Genomic DNA, 26,267 nt, shown 5'->3' with positions numbered 1-26,267 from the left:
AAACCCAACTGAAGTAATCAGGTTTCTGAGTGTGGAAAAAAAGGCCATTCAATATTCCATGTCGTACGATGTCGACACCTAAAATATCTCTGGTGACACATTGGTGTTTACCTGACAAAATTAATTGAAACTTGGCCATGCATCGCCCAACAGAGATAAGTTTCCACGCCATCTGGTGGAGTAAAGCGGAACGTCGAAATTGGAACGCCAGGCAGCCTAAATGGCATCGAATCAAAATGCCTCTCTACCGTAGCCGAGTGTGTGATATTGTGTGTACCGCGTGATAATGGCACGGCGTATATACATATTTACGGGGTGGTCGGAAATAAAGTGAACCAGGTATATGAGCGTTCGAAGGTTGGTCATACTGATAAGTAATTCGATATATCGCACCGTTAACAGTTTGTCAGCCAATCAGATCGCTTCGCGGATAAATTCAAATGAGCTTTCCCAGACGGTGATCCTAAATCTGCACTTGACTTAAGAGCTCTCCAATCGAAGAAAAACTTCTCCAAGGGAGATAGATCTGAGCACGGAACTCAAAGCTGATAGAATCAAGTACGCTCCTAAGAAATATAAGTATCGAAATAATGACCATAATAAGCAGCATACAAATACAGTACAATAAACTTTAATTCATCGCCTGGAGCACCTTTTTTTTTTTAACTAACAACAGTGCAATCGGAATCTCTGCTGAAAGAAATCAGAGGAGAACGTGCTTCACGAATGGATTTCTCTTCACGTTCGATAAAAATCTGATTTTTGCGGCGACTATGTTCCTTCCCTGTTTGCGGCGACAATGTTCCTTCCCTGGCTTCGAATAGACTAACCGCGCCTCTTTTGTTCATCGGAATTTTCTCCAATTTCTTAGAATCCACAGTTCAAAAACGCGCATAGTACACTCACAGAATTAATACAACACGAAATTTAGAATGAATAAAGAAAAACCTAACCTTAAAGCTAAACACTCTAATATTAAACAATATAACCTAAATATATTAAACTGTGCTGATTGAAGCACTAGAGTCCCCCTGTGGGGGGGGGGGTGTAGAATAACACTCACCTCACGGTATCCCCTGCCTATCGTAACAGGCGACTAAAAGAGTCCCTAGGGTATCTGAACTTGGGAGTGTGGGTTGGCGACCACAGGGCTCTTAGCTGAGTCCTGGCATTGCTTCCACTTAGTAGCGCCAGGCTCCTCACTTTCATCTACCCTATTCGACCTCTGTTGGTCAACTCGTGTTCTTTTCCGACCCCGACGGTATTAGGTTCCCCAGGCCTAGGGAGTCCTTCATTTTCACGCCCTTCAAGGCCCTTGTTCTTTAGCCGATACCTTCATTTTTCGAAGTGTCGGATCCCTTCCATTTTTTTCTTTCTGATTAATGTTATATAGAGGATGGTTGCCTAGTTGTGCTTCCTCTTAAAACAATAATCACCACCAACACCACTACCACCACCTGAAGCACTAGTAAAACCTGTAAAACACGAATCATCGGGGACGACAACGGCACTTAATAAAACGAGGTAAACCGAGCTCGATAGCTGCAGTCGCTTAAGTGCGGCCAGTATCCAGTAATCGGGAGATAGTGGGTTCGAGCCCCACTGTCGGCAGCCCTGAAGATGGTTTTCCGTGGTTTCCCATTTTCACACCAGGCAAATGCTGGGGCTGTACCTTAATTATGGCCACGGGCGCTTCCTTCCAATTCCTAGGCCTTTACTCTCCCATCGTCGCCATAAGACTCATCTGTGTCGGTGCGACGTAAAAAAAAAAAAAAAAAAAAAAAAAAAACCGAGGTAATAGTAAATAAGGGAGGTAGGTAACACAATTGGACTTCTAATGCAAACAGAAAAGCGACAGAATCACATTGAAAGGCGCCGGCAAATAACAGGTGACGGAGCGTCGCAGTGCTCAAATGTCTTTTCCGACCCCGACGGTATTAGGTTCCCGAGACCTAGGGAGTCCTTCATTTTCACGCCCTTCAAGCCCTCTTATTGGACAACCCTTTTTAAAGCCTTTTTCGGCAAAGGCATCATTCGGTGGTGGCAAGGTCAATCCAATATTTTGAAGGAAACCAAATTTTCATAATATTAAAAATTTAGAAATCTAGGCTATTTATGTTACAGGTAGGCTACGTTTTACGTCACTGCTTAATTTAGCTGAATGAAACAAACTTATCGTTGCAAAATTGTAAACCTAGGTATATAATGTCGATAGAAATATTTGTATTATTGTTCAGTTTTACCTTTTCCCCTCAGTTCCAAATAAAATGTCGCTAAAAAACCGAAAAAAATACGGGCGGTTGGGAGCCAAACGCCACGGACGCGGGCTATGTCCCTACAAGACTGTCTCGATGGCCTCCTTACTATGCGCGTATTTGCCTTGCTGTGGAGACACTGTTTGTTTATTTTACAGTGTTCCTTTTGTACATCTCCAGTAGTTATATTTTGCTGCATTCTTCAATATTTTTAATAGCTAAATGGTAAGCAAACCCGTTAGGAAGAACCCTCTCAGCCGTTCGTACTACAGGGCGCGAAGTCCGTTGGGAAGAAGAGGGAGACCCCTACTGTATTTTTTGTCTAAGGTTTAATAAGTGCCACTTTGCGTTAATATTCATTACTCCTTACCTCAAGAGTAAGAGTGTTCAAGAACCTACGATATCTACAAAAATTATCTTCACTAAAAAGTGCTACATGAACTTCAATTATTAATTCTTCAAGAAAGTGTCATAAGTGTTACAATTACCCTTTAATGTTGCTATTTTTTTGTATCGGCTGATGATGACATGGATATGTGTCGAAACCGGTCCCAAACCATATTGAACATGTTGCAACATTAATTTGTGCAACAATTTATTATTGTATTGAATAGGAGGAACATCTCTCTCTCCTACATTATATGTCAAAATTGTATCTACATGTAGAAACATTTTTCAGACTTCACTAACACTATTCATTTCATTTTACTTGTAAATAAATAAATAATAATATTTGTTAGATAAATTTTAATATATTCTGTCGGCTCTACAGGAAAATTCTCAGACTCGCCCTGCCAGCGGTAAACAAGCCAACGGTCTGTTAAAAAGCATGGGATTTCAACTTTTTATTTGATTTACTATTATTCAGAAGAATTCTAACGCAGTGTGACTCATCATCAAAGACCCTAGTCCAGCAGTCTGAGCGACGAAGTTGTATAATCAGTGATGAACAACACACTTGCGATTTTACGATCTTTTTAGAACTGAAGAGGTTTTTTTACTCAATATTCTTCAATCACTGCACGGAGGTAGCAGAGAAATGTGGATTTAGAGCAGCAGAAAATTGGCGGTGGAAGTAAAGCTCCATTTGAGACAGAGCAACAGCACCTACCAACTACAAAACTAGGCGTAAATGCTGCTTCTTATTGGCATGCTTGAACAAGAGATCCCTGCCCCCCCCAAGCCTAATGCTCAAGTTACGCCCATGCACAAAGAGGGCTTTTCGGTTTAGATCATCCATTTCACTTCGCATGTTGTACATTGATTTTTCGGTTTTGATCTACCACCAGTCCGTCTCTAAATATTTCGTGCACGCTGACGATATGAGACATCATGAACGCAAATATGGCAAGTTAATAACACCGAGGAGATGGAGAATATATAGGTATTAAAACATTAATCCTCCTTTTTCGATCTCACCGCCAAGCAGAGTGGATATTTTAAGGTTTGACTGACCGCCGACGATTATTTATTTACATTTACATTAAAATATCGACAAGCATCTGAGAGAACCACAATACAGCAGGCTGTGAGTTTATCAAAACAAGGGAGCAGCTGTCATGGCTTCGGTGGAGGCGTAAGTTTGTAAATAATCATGGGGAAGCAAGCTGATTTTCATCGAACTTGTAGAATATGCGGTCGAATTGGAAGAAGATTTGTTGATATATTTAATTCGTGCGGGAAGAAATCAGATAAATTATCGGAACTAATTTTTAACTGCTTAAATCTGAAGGTGAGTGCACTTCATATTAGGCCTATAATCTTTAACACTGATGAGGTTATTACCTTAATTATTGTAAAGATCTTCAGTCCCACATCGATTCAGATATTATCTCCTTCCTTTATCTTATCAACCAAGGTGGCATTGTGGTAGAAGTTCATTTCAATATATAGGCCTACCTCGTGAATATGGTTAATATAATAACAACAACCATAAGAAAAGAGGATACTTTATTTTTAAAACATATTACTTTTTTCCTATTTGCCACATTAAATTGATATTTCCTAGCCAAAATATGACAAAAAATCACATCTACATCAGCGTTATGCTTCGGTAAGGTAAGTACTTTTAAAAAAGAAAACGATCCTTTAATAATGGTTGTTATAATATTTCAGGGTTTAAGGGCCAATTTCACAACCAGTCTCCCCCTATAGCACTTCATCACTATCATTTTCAGTCTTCTTACTGAACCACAACCAAATTCTTCAAGAAGTAATTTCTTTCGAATGTTTCTCTCTCTCTCTCTCTCTCTCTCTCTCTCTCTCTCTCTCTCTCTCTCGCTCTCTCTCCGTAACAGATGCCCGTCTCAGTGCGGTAGTGTTTGAAGATGCTCAGGTAAATGTAGTTTGTGAGACGTAAAACGAGTAACATTATTATCAATCTATCATCATCTTAATTGGTGCTCTAACCGGGCGAGTTGGCCGTGCGGTTAGGAGCGCGCGGCTGTAAGCTTGATTCCGGGAGATAGTGGGTTCGAATCCCACTGCCGGCAGCCCTAAAGATGGTTTTCCGTGGTTTCCCATTTTCATACCGGGCAAATGCTGGGGCTGTACCTTAATTAAGGCCACGGCCGCTTCCTTCCAATTCCTAAGCCTTTCCTTTCCCATCGTCGCCATAAGACCTATCTGTGTCGGTGCGATGTAAAGCCACTAGCCAAAAAAAAAAAAAAAAAAAAAAAAAAAAAATATTGGTGCTCATAAAACTGAATGCAGTTGATTTATTAATAATTGTACTGCACACACATTACACCATCATTCATCATTGATCTGCATTTAGGACTGTCGTCCAAGTGGCAGATTCCCTATCAGTTGTTTACCTAGCCTTTTCTTAAATTATTCCATACCCTAATTCCTCTTCCTATAAATGAATAATTTTCTCAATTTGTCCTCTTCCAATTCCAACTTTATCTTCCATATTATGATTTTTTTCCACTTTTAAAAGCTCCACACAAGCTTATTCGACTACTAATGTCATTCCACGACATTCACATTTTTAATCATCAGTTTATTTCTGTTGTTAGTCTTCCGTGCATTTATCAAAGAAGGCATTCACACTGTGGTAATTAAGAGAAACATTTCTTCCATGATTTCCCCATTTTCACTCCAGGCAAATGCTTTAGCTGTACTTTAATTAAGATCACAGCCACTTCCTTCCTTTTCTATCCCATTAAAAAAAAAAAATAACAATAATAATGAAGCTCTTCATCACAACTCTTATTATCATTAAGCTCTTGCTAACTCACTGCAATATTTACACTGCACTCGATAAGCTGCTTCATTTTGCTTCCTTTTGTAATTTTCAGTAATTTTTACAAATTACAATATTACAAAACTAATTAAAACAGTGTATGCCATGAATTTTTATGTCTGTTTTACTGTGAAGATACTTAATGGGTTCTTCTGCTCCTCCCCAAATCATCTTCTTTTTTTTTTTTTTGCTGCTACACAGATGCAGGAATGTGAAAGGGTAAAACTTGTTTATATGCTCTGCAGCATCAATTTTTAATGATAATGCAGTTGTAGCTCAGTCTGAAAAAGCACTTGTGTTTATCTTGAATGCCTTTTCAACTGCATACAAAAAGATTGGTCTCATACCAGTAAGACACATATTCTCTACCAACCAGTCCCTGGAGAAGGACATTGACAAATATCTCCATTGGCAGAGAGAGCCTTCAAGTAGGTAATACCGATCGTTACCTTGGCAGCATCGTCTTACCAAGTGTGAATGTAGGCCTAGATTGGGAAATCCAATTTAGAATCAACCGTGCTGGAGCATCCTCTGCCAAACTATGATCTTGAGTATTTGACAATCATGATGTGAATGTTGCAGCAAAGATCCTCATATACAATTCAGTTCGTACAGACGGCATATTAAAAAGCTGGAAAAATATCACCAGCAATGTTCAAGTAGAATTTTGCATATAGCCTGGCAAGACAGGCGCACAAATGTCAGTGTCGTTGAAGAGGTACAGACCACCAGTATAGAAGCCATGGTTTTAAGACGTCAGCTATGATGGACAGGGCATGTAATACGCATGCCCAATAATTGCATTTCCAAGCAAGTGTTTTTACTCTGAATTAACAGTGGGTAAACGTTGCTTGGAAGGTCAGTGGAAGCGATTTAAAGATGTAGGCATGACGAATCCCCTTGGCTGTTATTCTTGGCCCCCGCCATGTCACCAAGAGATGGCTCCTCAATTGTCATTGTGTAGGCAGAGTGGACCTCAAACCAGGCCTCAGATTCAGCTAAAAATCCCTAACCTGGCCAGGAATCAAACCCAGAGCCTTGGGGTAAGAGGCAGGCCTGCTACCTGCACACTTTATCTCTTTAGTTTGAAATAATATGTTTGTTTAGGACATAATCTTATGATATGATGCTTTGCTTCCAGATTGATGAAAATGACAGCTTGCCCAAAAAAGTCTGCGACGACTGCACCAGGAGACTGACCGTGTGGCAGAGCTTCTACTCACGATGTTTACGAACACAGAAGAAGTTAAAACACGATTTAGAAATCTATTTCCAATCGGATATCCTCTTGGAAAAGCCTATTTTAGACCCACCTAGTGAAAACGATAAAAGTGATGTTAAAACCCAAAATACTCCATTGGAACCTGATAAACCCCAGCCGAAAGAAAAACAAAAAGTTCCTCAAAAGAGTAAGAAGACAAGGGAGAAGAAGGGTCAGTCCAAGAAAAATAGTGCCAAAGAAGCTCAGAATGAAGGATCTCCAAAGGAAAAATCTGTACCTGGAGGTGACAAAGAAAACCTAAGTACAGAAACCACAGAAAAGCATGTGTTGGAGCCGGGACAGAGTGGAAAGATACCCAAAGTGTACCAGTGTGAGCACTGCGAGGAAACATTCAGTCTGAAAACTAAACTTAACCATCATGTGACCAACGACCACAAGGTGGAACACAGGTGCGAGACGTGTAAGAAGCTGTTTAGGACCAAGTTCTCTCTCAGGTAAGTATAGACACATGAATGCCCTATTTTAACATTTCCTATTGCATAAACTGTTGTTTTAGACTTATCTGTCTTGTAAACTATTATAATTTGTAGCCTACAAGGGTAGTGTCATGGATGTATTTTCCTCAGGGGTGGTGACCCTGCCCATGCAGGTCCCAAAGGACATTGACCCAGTGTGTAGCATCTGGTAAAAGAGTCCATCTCAGGGTTTTGAGTGAAGACCTCAATGGTACCCACAGGGAAAGAGAAGGGCTTCAGTACAGTGTAGGTAGCAATGCTCGGGTTAATCAGGTAAAAAGGTATCTGTATCCAAGTTGGGAGTAGATATTAGCCTCAGCATCTGTGCCCCAGCAAAACTGTTAACTCTGTTAACGGTGGTTGAGAATGGCCTAAACTGGCATCAAGGAAGACGACGGGAAACCACCTTGATTAATTTTCCCCAGGATATCATGAATCTATGGCTGAATAATCAAATACCTCGGCCCTCAGTCCCTGGCAGGCTTGATCGCAGCTGGAACAATGCTTGGATTGAACAGACAAGGACTGCATTCAAGAGAATGAGTAAACTCCTCTGCAACAGGGATTTTAATATTAATCTCCATCTTCGTCTCCATTTATTGTACTTCGGTCTCCTTCTTACTTCATGGTGCTGAGGTCTGGACACTAACAGAGAATACCACCAAATAATACTTTGATCCTTCAAAATGTGGTGCTAGAGACGTTTGCTCTGAATATCATGGGTTGATGTAGTACGTAACACTGAAGTACTCCAACGCCTGAACAAAGCTAGAGGTCATGCTCAATGTCAGAAAGAATAAACTTGAATACTTTGGACACATCATTCAAAATGGTAAGTATAGACTCATTCAGCTGAACTTACAAGGTAAAATTGAAGGAAAGGGAAGTAGAGGAAGAAGGAGAATACCATGACTACGAAATCTTCGAGAATGCTATGTACTCAGTACTCCAAATCTTTTCCAACTTGCTGAGAACAACAATCAGATCGCCCTGATCACAGTCGACATCTGATGTTAAATCATGCATGATTTAACAAGCACCACAAGAGCATCTCATTTTATTACTTTTATTGATGATGAAACAAGATCTAACAGTTCTCCGTCAGCTAGTGGTTATTTACAGCGGTGTCGAATGGATTGCATATGGCTAACACCACTCAAATAGATTTGGTGATGAACTACGCGATCAACATTTACCAGTTCCCATTTACTATTGAATTATTAATGATCAGCTAGAATATTACATATTATAGTATTGAAAGGTGGACCATTACTACATTAATTTAATAATTATAATGTATGTGTGTTCCAGATGCCACTCGTTCACACATTCGGAGAGACGTAACTTCTGCTGTCACATCTGCGGCCAGCTGTTCCGCACAGCTTCCTGCCTCTGTAACCACGTAAAGCTGCATAGCGATGTAAAGGAGTTCGTATGTATGCTGTGTGGGAAGGGCTTTCATCAGAGCAACCACCTGGATCAGCACGTGCGGACCCACACAGGTACGGCACAAACGAGACCAGTATAAAAAATCGTTTGCGAGTCTTGATAAGGTAGATCACCTGGATATTGTTTAGGCCCGCTCCCACCTAGTGGAATGGAATCGAATCGAACCGAACAGAATTTTTTTTAACATGTGTTTAAATGGGAGGTAGAGATGGCGATCGCCACGAGTCGAATCGAATCGAACCGAACGGAACAGGATTCTCTGCCAAGAATATTTTTCGACTAGCGGAGCGGAATCGAACAGAATTATCAACATTCGTGTAACTTCGTAAACGATCGGCATCTTTCGGACGGGGATTTGGCGGCAAATGTGTATCAGGTGGAAGTCAGCTGTTTCCTACAGATTGAAGAGATGTTTTTGTTTTGCGATAGGTAATTTGCTTTATTCATAATAATGGACACAGAAAAGCTGATCAGTTTAGTTCAGAAATACAGTTTTCTCTATGACAAGTCCCACAAGCACTACTGTAACAATAACGTAAGAGACAATGCCTGGGAGGAAATAAGCAAAGAAATGAAAAATCAAACAGGTTAGAAAGATAATATACAAGTTATTTCATAATTGTTGTTGACCTTACTATAAAATTGTATCATGTTGAAGTGCACGTATAGTATACTAGTATGATAATTGACAACACTTAGGCCTATATTTATTATATTTACAGTAAAAGAAATATTTACAGTATTTACAATAAAAAAATTATATATTTCCATTGAACAATTTCATAAGTGCTACACTTTGCTGTGGACAACAAACACTTCACAGATTTTAATTTGTGTTCATTCTACCTCTATTAATGATGTCGTTATGCCATGGTACGCAACCTACTGCATTAAAATAAGTTTTAAATTCATCACGTACTCCCATTGCAACAGAAGTAGCATTTCCTCCTGTAAAATGCAACCGCTGCAGAGCTGCTGAAGTTGAATTTAATGATTCCTCTTCAACGAACGAAATTACATCGTCTCTCAAGAAATTGTGCAGTACACAAGTTGTGAAAACTATGTTCTTTACATGTTGAGGAGTAGAACGGAATAGTTATAGGTTGTCAGTAGCCAGAATAACAAATGCAAAGTTTTATAATGCTCTAAAAGGTCATGATCAAGATTTTATTTCGATATAGGCTGTTATTAGAATTTAGGCCTAAAACTCAAAGTTTGAATGCAGCAGAAAAACGTATTTATAGCCATTAATAACGAATATATGAATAAGGATAAGTCATTTATCTTATAAGTTCACACCGAGTAGCTTTCTAACTTCACAAAACTCTTATTCGACAGGGAATAGAACAAATAAGTAAAATTAGAAGATCACGGCGCGATTAAGCCAACTTGCTCTTTCCAGTAAATTTCTACAAGGTACCGGTAGAGATGCATGCGATGGTTATTTCACGGTGAAGTGATGGAGCTAGTTTGCATTTCTACTGCAGTAATTATATAACAATTATTGCTTTTATTTACTTCCATTGCTAACAAATTTCCCAGTCAGCTGACGACTGGTTAGGCCTTACGTTCGAGTTGACGTTAAATATCGGTACTGCTATGCAGAAATTAACATTCTCCGTAACAGCTCGCTAGAATTTCGTCAATAATTTGTAATAAAACTTGCCCACAACAAGCTCACTTGCCGGAAACACTCAACAGGATTGATAACGAAATGTCTAAACATAGGCCTATCCACATAATTGTCATTACTCTACTCATATATTATGATTTATTATTTTTTTTTTTTCGGTTTTGGCTTCAAATTTTTACAACTTACCTCAAGCAGACGATCATTCTCAGAAGAGGAGGTACTGGTGCACGAAATCTTGTGAACTGTTTCGTTAAATGTGGTTCTGCCATCTGAAATAGTTGTTGAAATTTCAACGCACTCATTCTGAAGTACTGCCGAAACTTAGCTTCATTGCGCAATAAATATTCAAATAAAGTTGCATACTCTCCTTTCGGCTCTCTTGTTAAATTAATTTCATGTACCCAGAATCTTCTCCGATCTCTTTTCCTCTCATTATCTTCATTTTCCGCCTCTTCACACAAAAGTGCTAGCGCTATTAAACTGTGCATTGCGTGCCTTATATTTCCCGCGTAGAATCCCGTTCGATTCTATTCCGCTTCTGGCTGCTAGATGTGAGCGGCCGAGCGGAAATTTCGACTGTTCGGTTCAATTTGATTCCACTAGGTGGGACCGGACCTTTTGTCAAATCAAACGTTTCCAGTTTTTTGTACAATAATTAATCAAAACAAATCTCTTCCAAGAAATTTTTGGACAATTCTTTATTTCTTTGGTGTCATATTTCCAAGTTTTTATGTCATATTTTAATGTCTTTTAGGACATAAGTGCAAGGATATTTCCTGAGTTTTTAAGTCATACAAATCTAAGCCCTAGTTATTAAATAGCACTGTCCACAAGGCAATATGTGCTGTTGGTCTGTGTACAGGTGAGCGTCCGTACTGCTGCAAGGAATGTCACCACAGGTTTGTGACCCACTGCCAGCTCAAGAGACACATCGAGGCAGTACACAAACAGGTGAAGAAACACAGGTGTGAGATCTGTGATAAAGAGTTTCTCTACAACAGTAACTTTAGAGGTAATATCTACAACTTGGGATTTGTAACTGGTAGACATGTGATATAATTAGAGCCTGGATTATATCTAATTACATATTCTGTTCCCATACATGTAGCTACTAGAAAAGCTAAAATGTCAGCGAATCACACTAAAAGGGCCATTATTCCAGGAGTTTAAAGTTTCTTTTTTTTTTTTTGCTATTTGTTTTACGTTGCACCGACACAGATAGGTCTTATGGCGATGAAGGGATAGGAAAGGCCTAGGAGTAGGAAGGAAGCAGCTGTGGCCTTAATTAAGGTACAGCCCCAGCATTTGCCCGGTGTGAAAATGGGAAACCACGGAAAACCATTTTCAGGCCGACAGGGGGGTTCGAAACCACTATCTCTCGGATGCAAGCTCACAACCACGTGCCCCTAACCACGCGACCAACTCGCCCAGTAGTTACATATTTTTACATATTTCGAAGCATAATAAATATTTAGATAAATATTAAATATTTGAAATATTTTGAAGGATGTAATGCATTTGAAAGAAAACGCCATTCTTTTTTCATTAATTTTACATCGATTTAAGTTTTTAAAATAATAATCAACATGGGAATCAACATCTAGATCATATATCATTAAGTTTTTTAGTTAAACACTTAAAAACAGTTTAAAAACCCTGTATGTCTCTAACATCTAAAAATAATTTAATGTGAGGTATTCTTTCAAAGAATCGCATCCCTTAGCTACGTCGACGGTGCAAGTCTTGGGTGTCTTGAGCTGTGTCTATCAATCTTCCTTTGCACAAACTTTGTCGCATTGTTCTCCTCTCAGATTTAGTGACTCTTCTTTTGTGATCCCTTTGCCAGTCCTCGGTTCAAATGTCACATGTCAATAGCACCTTTTCTCTTTCTTTCTTCGGTTATTGCCCAAGCTTCACTTCCATAAAGGGCTACACTGCATACAAAAGTTATCAGAAACATTTTTCTAATAAGCATATTTGTGTTTCATGAGATCAAATTTATTCTCTCTTAATAAGGACCTTCCTTGCTTGAGCAAGTCTACAATAAAATATTTCTTTGCCGGGCAATTTGAAATACACGCCAGTGACTTCATGTGAAGTCAAAAAGGTCTTTTTCTATATATAGGAACATCCTAACAGACAGACGGCATTCGATGATCGCAGAAAATTTGGAAAAATATTTAGTTATTATTAATTGTGCCTTCAAATGAAAATTAGAGATTGAATAACATGTGCACTTTTAACTTTTTTTGGTTTTATTTCCTTTTCTGTTCTCTGTACAAGAATACATGAAATACAGCTTAGATATTAAGTTACATATTTTTTATTTATTACATATTTAACTACATATTTTTGTACGTATTTCTCATTTTTATATTACATATAATTTGGGCTCTAGTGATAATAAAGACATAATGTTTCTCATTTATACACCCATTTGGGTTGTATCCAACATACTTCACAGTACACGGGCTCGTCCACCCAATGCTCTGTGCTTGCGTTGTGTTCTTGAAGCAGGAACAGCACACACGGATTGAAATTGAGGTATGTGGGGGGGATTTGGCATTGCCTTACAGAACCGTGGTACGGTAGGTCAAAGTCTTCAATGATGGACAACAGCGTGTGGCTGACATGCATTGGCTGGGTCGCCCTGGTGTCTGTGACAAGGGTGTGCAGCTTGTTGGCGGGTTACCCAGAACGGATACAATCCAGATATTTTGTGATTTAGTCCAAGGGACGGACATAGTGCTCAAGGCCTTATTTCATATCCTGAAAGACCGCCTCGGAATGAGAAAAATTTTATCGCGAAGTTACAGCTAACGACGACTTTTTTATTTTCTTGTTCAGTGCATCCAGTTCTTCTTGTACTTCTTTGTTGTTTGTTTCCCAGACCACAATAATAATAATAATAATAACTTCATCTCCTTCCTTTGTCTCCTTTACAGTTTCGTCCGTAACTATTAGAAACAAAAAAGTCGACAGCACACTCCTCTGTCCTAGTCCAGTTTCATTTCTAAACCATTCTGTCTTTCCAAACGGAGTCTGTGCACAGCTGACACACTTATTGTACATTGCTTCCATCATTTCTACAGTTTGTGTACCCAGTCTCTTTTTGACCATGGTTTCCCACACCTTCTCCCTGGGAACACTATCATATGCCTTTGTTAGATCTATGAATGTCATGACCAGATCCTTTCCATATTCCCAATTCTTTCCCATTTGCATCATGCTGAAGATTGCATCCACTGTAGAACTTCCACTTCTAAAGCAATACTGTTCATCTTGAAACTCTCCTACTTTTCTTCTCATTCTCCTCTCTAATATTCTTTCCAGTATTTTTGTCACTTGTGATAAGTGTGAGATTCCTCTATAGTTATCACACACTTTTTTTTTTTTTGTCCCCCTAGCTAAAGGACTGGTATTATCCCTTTCCCCAGTCTTCTGGCACATGTTTCTGTCTCCATATGCACTTAAATAATCTGTACACCCTTTGTAGTCCAACAGGTCCAGCAGCCTTTATCATTTCCAACTAATTTCATCCATTCCTGATTGGTGCCCTCCCCATTCTCATTTTACAGACTGCTAATTCCAGTGCGGTATCATGTGGAGCCGAAATATGGACATTGAGAAGTTTTGAAATATGGTTGTGGAGAAGAATAGGAAAAGTGAGAAATGATAACCTGCTAAGAAAAGTATGAGAGAAGAGACACCTGATGAAAACAATAAGGAAGAGGAAAATATCCTGGTTGGGTCACATACCGCGTAGAAATTGTCTTCAACAGAGGATGATGGAGAGAAAAATGGAAGAAAAAGAAGAAGAAGGTTTGGAATGTTAACAAGGGAGAAACTATGAACAACTGAAGCAAGATGCTCAGGACAGAGAATCATGGAGGATGTCGAGTTGATACCTGTCTCAAGACAGATTCACAGAAGAAGAAGGATTCCACCTGTAACATGGTTACATCATGTTCTACTGTTGAGTCATCAGACCGTATTACTACCGTCTCCTCTGCACAATTTCTCACATTCAGCAGTTTATTGAAACACTCCTTCCATCTTCTCTGTATTTCTTCTGGATGTGTTATATTAACTCTCCACTTTCCTCTTTCATCAGCTTTGCATAAACTCTTCCTTTCCTCTTACTTCATATAATTCCATACAACATTCTTAACTACCAGCTCCATCTGTTTCCATCTTTTGTGTATATTCTTCCCAACTTTTCTTCTCTTACCAAATTTCTTATATTTCCTTTAATTATCAAGATACTTCCTTTTGCTTCCTTTTTTTTTTTTTTTTTTTAAATATATATCTGTTCAGTTCTTGCCATGGTTTTGTCTTTTCTTTCATTACTTCTCTCACCTCATTCCACCACGGTGTCTCCTGTTCTTTCACTCTCATTGATGTGCTACCACAGGAACTCTCTGCCCCACTTACAAATGTCTTTTTGAAATTGGACCATTCATGTCCCACATTTCCTACTTCAGTAAGTGGAATTTGTTGTTTCAGTCTCTCCAGAAATTCTTCCTGTACACTCTTATCTTAATTTCCACACTTTTATTTTTCCACTTTCCCCACTCGCATTTTTGCTATCGCAACTCTACGATCTCCTTTGAATGCTTCTCCTGGTAAAGCTGTTACATCCATTAACTGTCTGCGATTTGTCCCCTCCACTATAAAATAATCAGTTACTCATTTTTATTTTTTGTCACCAAATCTTGTAATTTTCCTGTTGTTTACCTTCCAAAACCATGTGTTGCTCACAATCATTCCATTCCTCTCAACTACTTTCTCTCCTTCATTCCTTTTCCCATATCCATATGGTCCGATCGATTATTTCTTCCTTTCCTTGCCTTTCGTTTCCCACCTGTGCATTTAAGTCTCCCATGATAATCACTTCACATCAATTATCTCCTTTTCTAGTTTCTCCAGGTATTCCTCAATATCCTCCTCTTTGTTCTCTGTCTGTGGTGCATACACTTGCATGAAGTCTCCTTCACTTCGTACCTCATTCTCAGTATAATTTTCATTATCCTGTTGCTAATGTACTCAACCATATCCACATACTGCTACAGCTGTTTTGAAATTATCAGGCCCTCTCCATTTTTTGCCTCTCTGCCACCACTCCAGTATAGTGTATATCCTTTTGCCATTCTCTTCTTTCCTTTCCCTTTCCATTTTACTTCACTTAACCCCATCATTTCTATACCCTCTTTCTCCATAAAATCCACCACTTCTTCTGCCTTTCCTATCAAGAGTCATAAGGTTTATTATGCCCACCTTCATGATGTTGGCTACTGGTCACCCATTTTTCACAGTTCTCCCAGTGTCCAAGGAACTGCGCATCACTTGCAGCAGGGTATAGCCTAACCTTTTCTGAGGCAAGTTATGAAGTACCACATCATGTATAAGCTACTTTTAGAGTGGGGTCGCCACTCCCAGAGTCATTTCATACCTACTGCCAGGTATAAATTTTGGCTGTTCCTCATGAGTACACAAACACTGTATTAAATTACGCTAGTCCTAGTTTTGTTATTTGTTTCTTCTTCTTCTTCTTCTTCTTCTTCTGCTTCTTAATCTGTTTACCCTCCAGGGTCGGTTTTTCTCTCAGACTCAGCGACGGATCCCACCTCTACCACCTCAAGGAGCTGGAGCTTCAGACTTTGGGTCGGGGATACAACTGGGGAGAATGACCAGTACCTTGCCCAAGCAGACTCACCTGCTATGCTGAACAGGGGCCTTGTGGAGGGATGGGAAGATTGGATGGGACAGGCAAGGAAGAGGGAAGGAAGCGGCCGTGGCTGTAAGTTAGGTACCATCCCAGCATTTTGCCTGGAGGAGAAGTGGGAAACCATGGAAAACCACTTCCAGGATGGCTGAGGTGGGAATCGAACCCACCTCTTCTCAGTTGACCTCCCGAGGCTGAGTGGACCCCTTTCCAGCCCTTGTACCACTTTTCAAATTTCATGGCAGAGCCGGGAATCGAACCCGGACCTCCAGGGGTGGCAGCTAATCACGCTAACCACTACACCACAGAGGCGGACTATTTGTCTTTTACTGCAGATATTTGCAATATACAGTATTCATTGCCCAATTCACACACACAATTTTCATTTGAGTGATGAAATCTCTTATTTTGGCAGCACTTGTGATGAAAACCCTGTGTAGAATATCGTGTTATTACGTGTCGAAGCTCGTAATTTGCTTGTTTCCAATCATCCGTCATTATGGCGTCTGTTGAATAAAAGTCGTTCTAGATATAGCTGCATTTTTCTATTCGAATTTGGAATGTGTTCTTGTGGGCCTTAGCGTTTGTCAGGTGTATCCGCATTCTGATGTATTCTATAAAGAAAGTTTCTTTTACTAAGACATAGGTCAGTCTTGATGGTGCTGTCTTCCCGATACCTAGGATTCGTTTCATATAACGAGCTTTAACTTTCTCTAGCAGTATCAGGTCATTAATTTTAAGTTTATCCCAGATTATATGGATCCCATAAGTTGCTATTGGTGCTATAGCTGTTTTAAATAGCATCATTGCTGTTTTTGTTGAAATTTTTGTAGTTGTTGAATGTTGTAAATTGCTTTTATTGCTGATGTTGTTCTTTGATATGATTGTTAAAAGATGCCAACACTCCTTTGTTTATACGGCCTGCCTGCTTCCTACATCAGACATTACAGATTTACTTCATTGCCTGAGCTCCTAAGCTTGATGATGCTTGTTGTTTAAAGGGGCCTAACATCTAGGTCCAGCCCCTGAGGTCCTAAGTCAACTTAAAGACGTCATATTGTGACAAGAAGATCATAACCTTAATTTTCGTTATTATATATATTTTAATGTTATATTTATTCCTACAACATTGTCTTTGTCTGGTATACATATGTTTTAGTTATTACATAATTTGTTTAATCTTTATTTGGCCGAAGATGGCCACTAAGTGGCTGAAACTAGTCGCAAGACTGATGTAATATCATTTATTGATATATTGTATTGAAAAGGTTTATTCTTACAGTATTGGGCTAATCAGATCTCCTTGTAGAACACATTAGTTTGAATTAAACTCCTGGATAAGATGATATCATCAGATATTTGGATGAAATTGTATTTTAAGATGTCTTAAAGCATTTCCGTTATTTGGTGTGCTTTGTCAATCAACAGACTGAGTTTCCCTATTTATGAAATTGAATGCTTTTTCTGTAATCTATGAAGACTACAAAATATTTTCTCCCTGGGGTCTTATTGTATCTTGAACATGCACAGCATGAAGAGTGCTTCTTCCCTTTCTGAAACCAAATTGGTTTTCTGGTGTTAGGACATCTACTTCATCAGTACGCCTTTTGCAACTGCTTCACTCAAGTACAGACATCGCTGACAGGAGGAAGTTCTTCCGATTTATCTGCCATTGGGACCGGGGTCCTCTTCCGCCATCTGAATCATTGACCGTGTTCTCCTTTCCGGTGAATTTATGAGTAATTTGCTACACAAAGGCTTCACCTAGCCTTCAAAAGGAGGACTGCTCTGCCCGCAACCATTGGTCCCCCCTTCAGATGTCAAGTTTGGTAGTGGCTGCTTGACCCTTGGCCAGACAGACGCAGGTAGTACTGTGTACTGTCACATACGATGGCAGGATGACCCTGACCTGACCTGTACAAGTTGCACAGATAACTATTATATATGTATATAAAATGCTAACGAGTAAACTCAAGCTCTTAAACCAGGAGGAGTTAAAGGGTGCGGTTTGCACCAAAATTTTCCATATCGTCTCAATAGTACAGGAAAAATCTTGCATTTCTTGAAAAATAAACAGAAATGTACTTATTTTCAAGATCAAATCATTAAATAATCACTCCAATAATTGCAGGCGAAGGCTTACCCTAACCCGCTATACATTCTGTACTTAGCAGGTTGCTAAGTGACTAACACTTGCATTAATGATGATTTACTGCCAAGCCAGAAAGTATACACTTCCTCTGATGATGGAAGAACACTCGTCTCTGATAGATACATAGCTTCTGAATAAATTCAACGGATGGCAGAACGTTCCTAATAACTTACATGATGCCAAGAGAAATCAGTCTACGTATGTACAGACGGTAAGGTATCAAGTTGACCAGTTACAAGTAACTATTCTCATTTTGGTTCCGTATTGAAGTTGACGTATGTCTCAAGTATTATTACAATATCATAAGTCCACCTGTTCAATACAATACAATATGATCCACTATTTCATATGGTCAAATATTTTTTTATACATAATACATAAAAGTCAAAGGTACATGTTTCACCCTCCTTACGGGCATCATCAGCCTATATCAATCTTAAAAATAATACATATACTTATAAATTAAAATGTTGAAAAATGATTTCGTAAAACATTATACAATAACATCTAAAACAACGATAATGCACCAAAGTATGTTAAAAGAGAGTGAATTGACAGTTTTGAAGATTAAAACGTGATTAAACATGAAATTTTGAGAGTTTAAAACTAAAATGGATCCATATTTTTATAATAATCATTAAGACTGTGATGGCCTTGAGTGTAAACACAATCATCAAAGGGGGATGTTTCTTCAATTCCCAAGTTGAATCCAAGGTGGTAAAATCACTGTCAGTTATTTAAAACAGAAGTGTGAATGTAATAAACAAGTTAAAATGTATATGTTTGGGATATCTGAAAGTCGAGAAGAAAATGGAACTTCTGTAGAGGCGTTGTTTATGATAAAACGTATGTCAAAGCTAGCGGAGTTTGGAAATTATGTGGTAGTCGAATGGATCTAAAAGAATAAGGAATACTGCAGAGCAACTTGACTCCGCTAGCTTTGACATACGTTTTATCATAAACAACGCCTCTACAGAAGTTCCATTTTCTTCTCGACTTTCAGATATCCCAAACATATACATTTTAACTTGTTTATTACATTCACACTTCCGTTTTAAATAACTGACAGTGATTTTACCACCTTGGATTCAACTTGGGAATTGAAGAAACATCCCCCTTTGATGATTGTGTTTACACTCAAGGCCATCACAGTCTTAATGATTATTATAAAAATATGGATCCATTTTAGTTTTAAACTCTCAAAATTTCATGTTTAATCACGTTTTAATCTTCAAAACTGTCGATTCACTCTCTTGTAACATACTTTGGTGCATTATCGTTGTTTTAGATGTTATTGTATAATGTTTTACGAAATCATTTTTCAACATTTTAACCTATAATTTATAAGTATATGTATTATTTTTAAGATTGATATAGGCTGATGATGCCCGTAAGGAGGGTGAAACATGTACCTTTGACTTTTATGTATTATGTATAAAAAAATATTTGACCATATGAAATAGTGGATCATATTGTATTGTATTGAACAGGTGGACTTATAATATTGTAATAATACTTGAGACATACATCAAGTTGACCAGCCGTCTGTATGACCATTAATAATGCGCAGGGACAAACTCTTGAAAGAGTGGGTAGTCTACTTACCCGAACCAGTATTCAGCCACGGCCAGTTGTATGTTGCACTATCTCGGGCGAGATCGTTCGAAAATATTAAGATCCAGATACGCGTGAATGGTCGAAGCACAGAGAATATTGTATGGAAAGAAGCGATATAAACTAAATCACAAATTAATCAGTTATAACTGTATGTACCGGGTATAAAATGTTCTTAAAATTATTGAAAAGGGCAGGAAAAACTATACAACTGCGATAGGCATGTCAAGACGAGTTATCTGAGCTATTTATAAGGAATACTGCAGAGCAGTGCGGGTCCACTAGTTTCTCCATATCTGACATCATTTTGGTCATGGATACGCTGATTTTTATTACATACTCTGCAGCTCTTGTTCATGTATGTCAGTGCTCAGTATGAGCCATTCCTTACACATTGAAAACTTTTATCTTCCCTGCGTCGCAGCCCACATGCTGATGCACAAGGGTCAGAAGAACATGAAGTGTAACTTCTGCGACAAGAGCTTCATCACAAGCAACGGACTGCTGCGTCACCGCCGCCTCCACACGGGAGAGAAGCCTTTCAAGGTAAGTGGGGACACTGTCGTTATAACTAGGGGGCGGACATTGCTGAAATGTCCTTTTTTTCCTCCCTCTTTGCATTGGAATGTTGCTCGATAGTGTATAAATTCATTCAGATGTATAATGCAATTTTATTTTGCAGTCTTTTGCAGTTTTGGATGATTAGTTTTTACAGTAAAACCTCGTTAATTCGAATGATTGGGACGAAAAAATCACACTTCAAATTACTTGATTTTAAATGAACCGCCAACTCGTAATTCAGAAATGCCAACCCTTGCTGTGTCACAAAATATTCTAAGACCCGTTACTGCATGCAATTAACCTTGATTTGTAGTTTAAACCTTTCAAATGCAATTGAAAAACTATTTCCAAAATGTATCCAACAAGGTGCATTTACAGTATTCAAATAATGTACTTCTATAACTCACTGGCAAACATAACCTCATGCAACCAAAGAAAGAACCATGATTCTATCCTGGCTCCGTTTGTGCGGGTGCTTTATTCATTGTATTACTGTACTGTATACATTTTAGATTCTTTGAATAATGTTTAGATTTTTTGAAGTTAAAAAAATTAAATTAATTCTTTACTGTCAGACTGATAAAAATCTACAAGTGATGGTATAAAAAATTATACATTTTCCTTACATTTGTTTAAATTTGCTAAATATCTTTCATGGCCAAGCAAACTGACCACTAAGAAGAGTCAGGAAATGATTTATAACTATGAGTATTGTGTACCTGAGATATGTGCAGTAACACGTCATAATTGCTAATTAGGAGAAAGTATTTTCTAACGTGTTTCAAGCACCAGTCTTTCGCCCCTGCTCCTCCAGCCACTCATTCACCCCCACATACCTCAAGGCCAAGAACAAACCGAAAGCAGAAGGGATTGCAAACAATGGTTTATTTTCGGCTTCAGTACAGAATTATCTTCCCAAGTTCTGTGCAAGAAACATTCCGAAAGTGAAACCGCCACAAAGTATATTCTTAAATCGGCTAGAGAGTGCATTTGGAAGAGACGTGTTACAATAGATGGGCATGTTTTGTTTCGTAAATTGCGCAGTGAAGGGAGTGTGGAAATGAAATTTGCTGTAGAGCAGCACGTTAAATGAGAAAAACATCTGAAACCTGTAACGAGTGTGAGGAAGAACAAGTTTTCCCAATGTTCTTCGGGGGCAAAGTGCTAGCACTATACCCAGTAAATCAGTGTGTCCATATTATGTACACTTCTGAGTAAATTAGGAGATAAGTATTTCTGCAAATACAATAATAATGTTACTCTTTAACGTCCCATTAACTACTTTTTGATGGTTTTCAGAGACATTGAGGTGCCAGAATTTTGTCCCACAGGAGTTCCTTTACATGCCAGTAAATCTACCGATACGAAGCTGACACTTTTTCCCCCCTAAAAACAAGAGCTGTACAGTGAATAGAACAGGGATGTATTACTTGCGAAACCATGGTCGCACAATCTCCCGAATTTGGTTTTGTCAAATATTTTAAAGTAATTTTTTACTTAGTTTACTCGTCTTAAAAACTGCTTTTCAGGTCTTATATAGAAGGGCAGGAATTCTTGACAGCATTTTCATTCATATTGTTCGCACAAGCACCAACAATTTGCCAATGAATTACCACTAGGCATTCTGTTTTTGCAATTTAAAAAAGTGACAGTCACCTCACATTTGTCAGGATTCCCGATAGGCGCAGCCGTTTCCCACACATTACTCAAACAAGACTTGGCATACCACCACCGGAAGAAACCAACAGGATCAAGGTCAAAGTCAGTGTAGTCACAGTTCGCACTACAAATTTATGCTTCAGTCTGACAAGAAATTTGAAACTCAAAAGCGCGTGGACACAATAAAGACGACAGACTCATAGCGAGAAGATGAAGAAGTTTTGAGAAGATATGAAGAACAATAAAACTAACGCTAAGTAACAGTTTTACATGTTCTTTAGAGGGCCAAATACCTGTACATATAACAGTAATAATAATGTGTTTAGCAATCTCTTTAATCGAACATGTAGCTCTCACAGTGATTTAGGTGCCCTTCTACCTTTGCTATTCAGCTTACTTGTGCTTCTACTGAGGAGTTAAGCCGATGGTTACCTTCAACTACACATTAGACACAGTCTCAATTGTATTCAAACCTAGTTAAGTCGTTTATCAGTCTTAAGACATCTCTTTTGAAGCTTTACATAACATTAAGTTGAGAGACATACACTGGCAGAAAAAAATATCCAAACACCATGAAATAAGGAATGTAGAATACGGAAATTTTGGCAATATATTTGTCGAGGTAACATATTCAATTGATTAAAATTCAAGACTACAAGTTAATATCCGCGCGAGAAAAGCCAACACATATGTGCCATACTGGTTCATTAATGACCGGTGTAATCGCCTGACTGTTGAATGCAGGCATGCAGGTATGCAAACATGCATGCATTGTGTCGTACAGGTGCCAGATGTCAGCTTGTGGGATGGAGTTCAATGCCTGTTGCACTTGGTCGGTCAATACAGGGACGGTTAATGTCGGCTGTGGATGATGCTGGAGTTGTCGTTGAATGATGTCTCATGTTTGCTCGATGGGGGACAGATTGGAGGATTGAGCAGGCCAAGGCAACATGTCGACATTCTGTAGAGAAAGTTGGGTTACAACAGCGGGATGGGGGCGTGCATTATCCTCTTGGAAAACACCTCTGGGAATGCTGTCCATGAATGGCAGCACAACAGGTCGAATCACCAGACGGACATACACATCTGCAGTCAGGGTGCATGGAAGAACCATGATAGTGTTCCTGCTGTCATAGGAAATTGCTCCCCAGACCGGAACTCACAGTGAAGGTCCAGTGTGTTGACGCCGCAGACAGGTGGAATGCAGATGCTCACCTGGCCTCCTTCTAACCAACACACGGCCATCTCTGGCACCAAGGCAGAACCGACTTTCACAGGAAAACACAACGTACCTTCATGCCATCCTCCAATGAGCTTTCGCTGGACACCACTGAAGTTGCAGACGGCAGTGGTTTGGGGCCGTGGAATGTATGCCGCAAGGCACCTGGCTCGGAGTTGTCCTTCAAGTAATTGATTTTGAACAGTTCGTTGCGTCACGGTGGTGCCAACTGCCACTCGAATTGGTGTTGCAGACACAGTCCGCTGCGCCATAGCCATTCATCGAATACAGCGGTCCTCCCTCTCGGTGGTTCCACGGGAACATCCGGAGCCCGGTCTTCTTGCAAGCGTACCTTCTCCTGACTACTGCTGCCAGCACGCATGCACAGTAGAGACATTCCTGCCAAGTCATTCTCCAATAGCGCAAAAGGAAAATCCACCTTCACTTAGCCCTATTATATGGCCTCGTTCAACCGCAGTGAGCTGTTGATACTGGCCTCTTCGTCGTCATAAAGGCATTCTTGACCCACTCACGGTCACTCCATCCAATTTCACATGTAAGCAACGCTCTTACACTGTACAGACCGTATTTAAAGCAAACCTGATGTGCAACGTCATGGGGCCACTACTAGCACCACACTAATGCGATTTGCAGAAAATTTGAATCAACGTCATCTTTCAGATGTACAAACCCGCCTACCAATGTTCATTAATCTAGCACAATCCCTTCTTGGTATTTGGATATTTTTTTCCACCAGTTTATCATGCGTGAAATAGCAATAGAACACGGTATTTTCACTCTAGAGAATGAAACTCGGTGGGTAAAGCCCAGCTCTAAAATCCTGTTGGTACAAGCTTGCAGAGAATTAAGAGGTCCGCACGTCAGTGGCTTGCCCCTATATAGTGAACAGGGAAGGCTGAGTTCTCTTTGCTTACTCTGGCTACTGTGAAACTTTGATGCTGCCTGTATTTATCTTTATGTTTCTGCCCCCTCCATTTTCCTGCACTTCCCATCATCAAGGTTGAAGATCTGTCAGGATGGCGCTCTGAGTGTTGATATCTGTTCTCCTGATGAAGGTGGGAAACAGAGACAAGCTTTTCGGGGGCTGAGAAGAGATGGGTGTAGAAGAACTAGGATTGATGTGATGTGAAGATTAACCTTGTCCTCTTATGTTTTCTTGTTTATCCTTATCTTCTCTGAACTTCTAGTGTTCTACTGCTCGTTCTTAATCATTTAACACCGGGGCTTACTACTCGGGTGTTGTAGAGTGCCATACGGGTTCTTGACGTCATGGGGACTTTAGAGTTTGCGTGCGATTCCACCCTAATCAGGACACCACTCGAGCAGCACCATACTACGTGATAGTCAGCTAAACCTCTAACCTCCAGTGTAATTGATGCAATTATGCTGACAATAATTAAGATTTATCATTTAAATACATAGTTTTACAGTTTTTACATTTTCATTCAGAGCACCCAATGACTCAAATATATGTTAATACCGTATTATGTAACTAGCATATATCTGTGTTATGTCTGTAAAAACAGCTGGGCCCCCATTAAGTAGGTCCTAAGGAGAACACTGTGTTCCATACAATAACGCAAAGTACAGTCTGGGAATTAAATGAATGGACCTCACATGTGTTCCTAACTCTCCTTTTATGATATGATTTGATTTGATACTTGTCCATTCCTTTCCCCTTACTTCATTACTGCTTATAATATATTTTGCCTATGTAAAAGGAATTTTTAAGTTATGATTTGCCATTCTAATTTGTTTCCAGTGCAATATTTGCGACAAAGCCTTCGCCGATTGCAGCAACCGCAAGCGTCACATGATGCAGCATCAGAATCCCAAGCCGAAACCGAAACCACGGAACCGCTCTCGCAAATTCGCACCCCCGTTGACTGCACCTGAAGGCAGCCTCACCATCCTTGGTCCAGATGGTAATTCAGCCAAGATATTTCCAAACTTGCAGACATTCCTACAGTCTAACGAAATAGCAGGTAATTCGACTGGTGAGCTGGTCAATGTTGAGTATGTCACTTTGTTAGCTTCAAATGAGCTCGAATACACTGCGGTTGAGGAGATAGTCATGGTGCCGAAAGAGACGAGGGCCTCCGAATACGAACATCTCCTGAATAACGTCATGTCCCAGGTGACGGACAAGAGGAGGGATGTGCAGGCTGAAGGAGGCTGCGACGACTACCAGTCCATAGATTCAGATTCAGATTCTGATAATCTCGTAGAAGTATTTCTCAGGCCCAAAAAGCATTCCACAAGTAAATTCGTGGACTGCAAGAGGGATGACTGCGACTCCAGCAATTCCATCGAGGTGTTCTTGGAGACGCGGAACCACGAGCCTCAGGGGCATGCTGGAGATCTGGGTAGGGGAGAGGTGGTATCTGCCGGGAAGGAAGATTCGGCTGCAAATTTGATCAAAGTGTTTCTGGCCACAGAAGTTAACAACAAGCCTAACAAAGAAGTCCCGCAGGCTGAATCTTCTTTCTTCACGTCAGAAAACTTTGACAAAGAGTCGATAATTCGCATGCTTAACAGTCAGGGTACAACTGTAGCTTAGTAGAACAAAAAAGTGTCTTTTTTATGTTTTTTGTTGTGTGTATTTGCTTGCTGGTCAGCGTAATTCCCAGCGGGATTGTTAGTAATCACAGCGCAAGCCAGGGTTACAGTAAAGAAGTGGACCATTGCCAGTTCACTTACAGGCACTCATAAATGCTATTTAGATATGTTCATTTACCTTTTGACGAGTACACACGACATATATTCCGTGGGATAATGACAGCCGCATCCGAGTTCGTATTTGACTGGTAAACAACCTCTGGGAAGTAAGAAATTTTTTATTTTTATTACAATAAACTTATTTATTACAACTTTGAAAGACATGAAAACACATTATGGATCGAGAAAACACTGTCATTTCAAAACTTTTTAAATGTATGATGCTGTTCAAAGCAAGGATGTATGCGGAGAGCCACCTTGCAAGTAGTAGAACACT

At 39.5% G+C, this 26,267-nt stretch overlaps 1 protein-coding gene across 1 annotated transcript; it reads left to right on the top strand.

Annotated features, from left to right (window-relative positions):
* Positions 1–3,814: 3,814 nt before the first annotated feature.
* LOC136882240 (zinc finger protein 93) lies at positions 3,815–25,832 on the top strand. Its single transcript, XM_067154794.2, has 6 exons — positions 3,815–3,987; positions 6,644–7,218; positions 8,551–8,741; positions 11,184–11,333; positions 20,237–20,358; positions 25,035–25,832. The coding sequence occupies exons 1-6, from the start codon at positions 3,850–3,852 to the stop codon at positions 25,830–25,832; spliced, it is 1,974 nt and encodes a 657-aa protein (XP_067010895.2). The 5' UTR covers positions 3,815–3,849.
* Positions 25,833–26,267: the final 435 nt, after the last annotated feature.

This window comes from Anabrus simplex, chromosome 10, assembly GCF_040414725.1.
Source record: "Anabrus simplex isolate iqAnaSimp1 chromosome 10, ASM4041472v1, whole genome shotgun sequence".
Taxonomy (NCBI): Eukaryota; Metazoa; Arthropoda; class Insecta; order Orthoptera; family Tettigoniidae; genus Anabrus; species Anabrus simplex.
The sequence above is the reverse complement of the archived record's forward strand: the minus strand, read 5'-3'. Positions and strand labels throughout refer to the sequence as shown.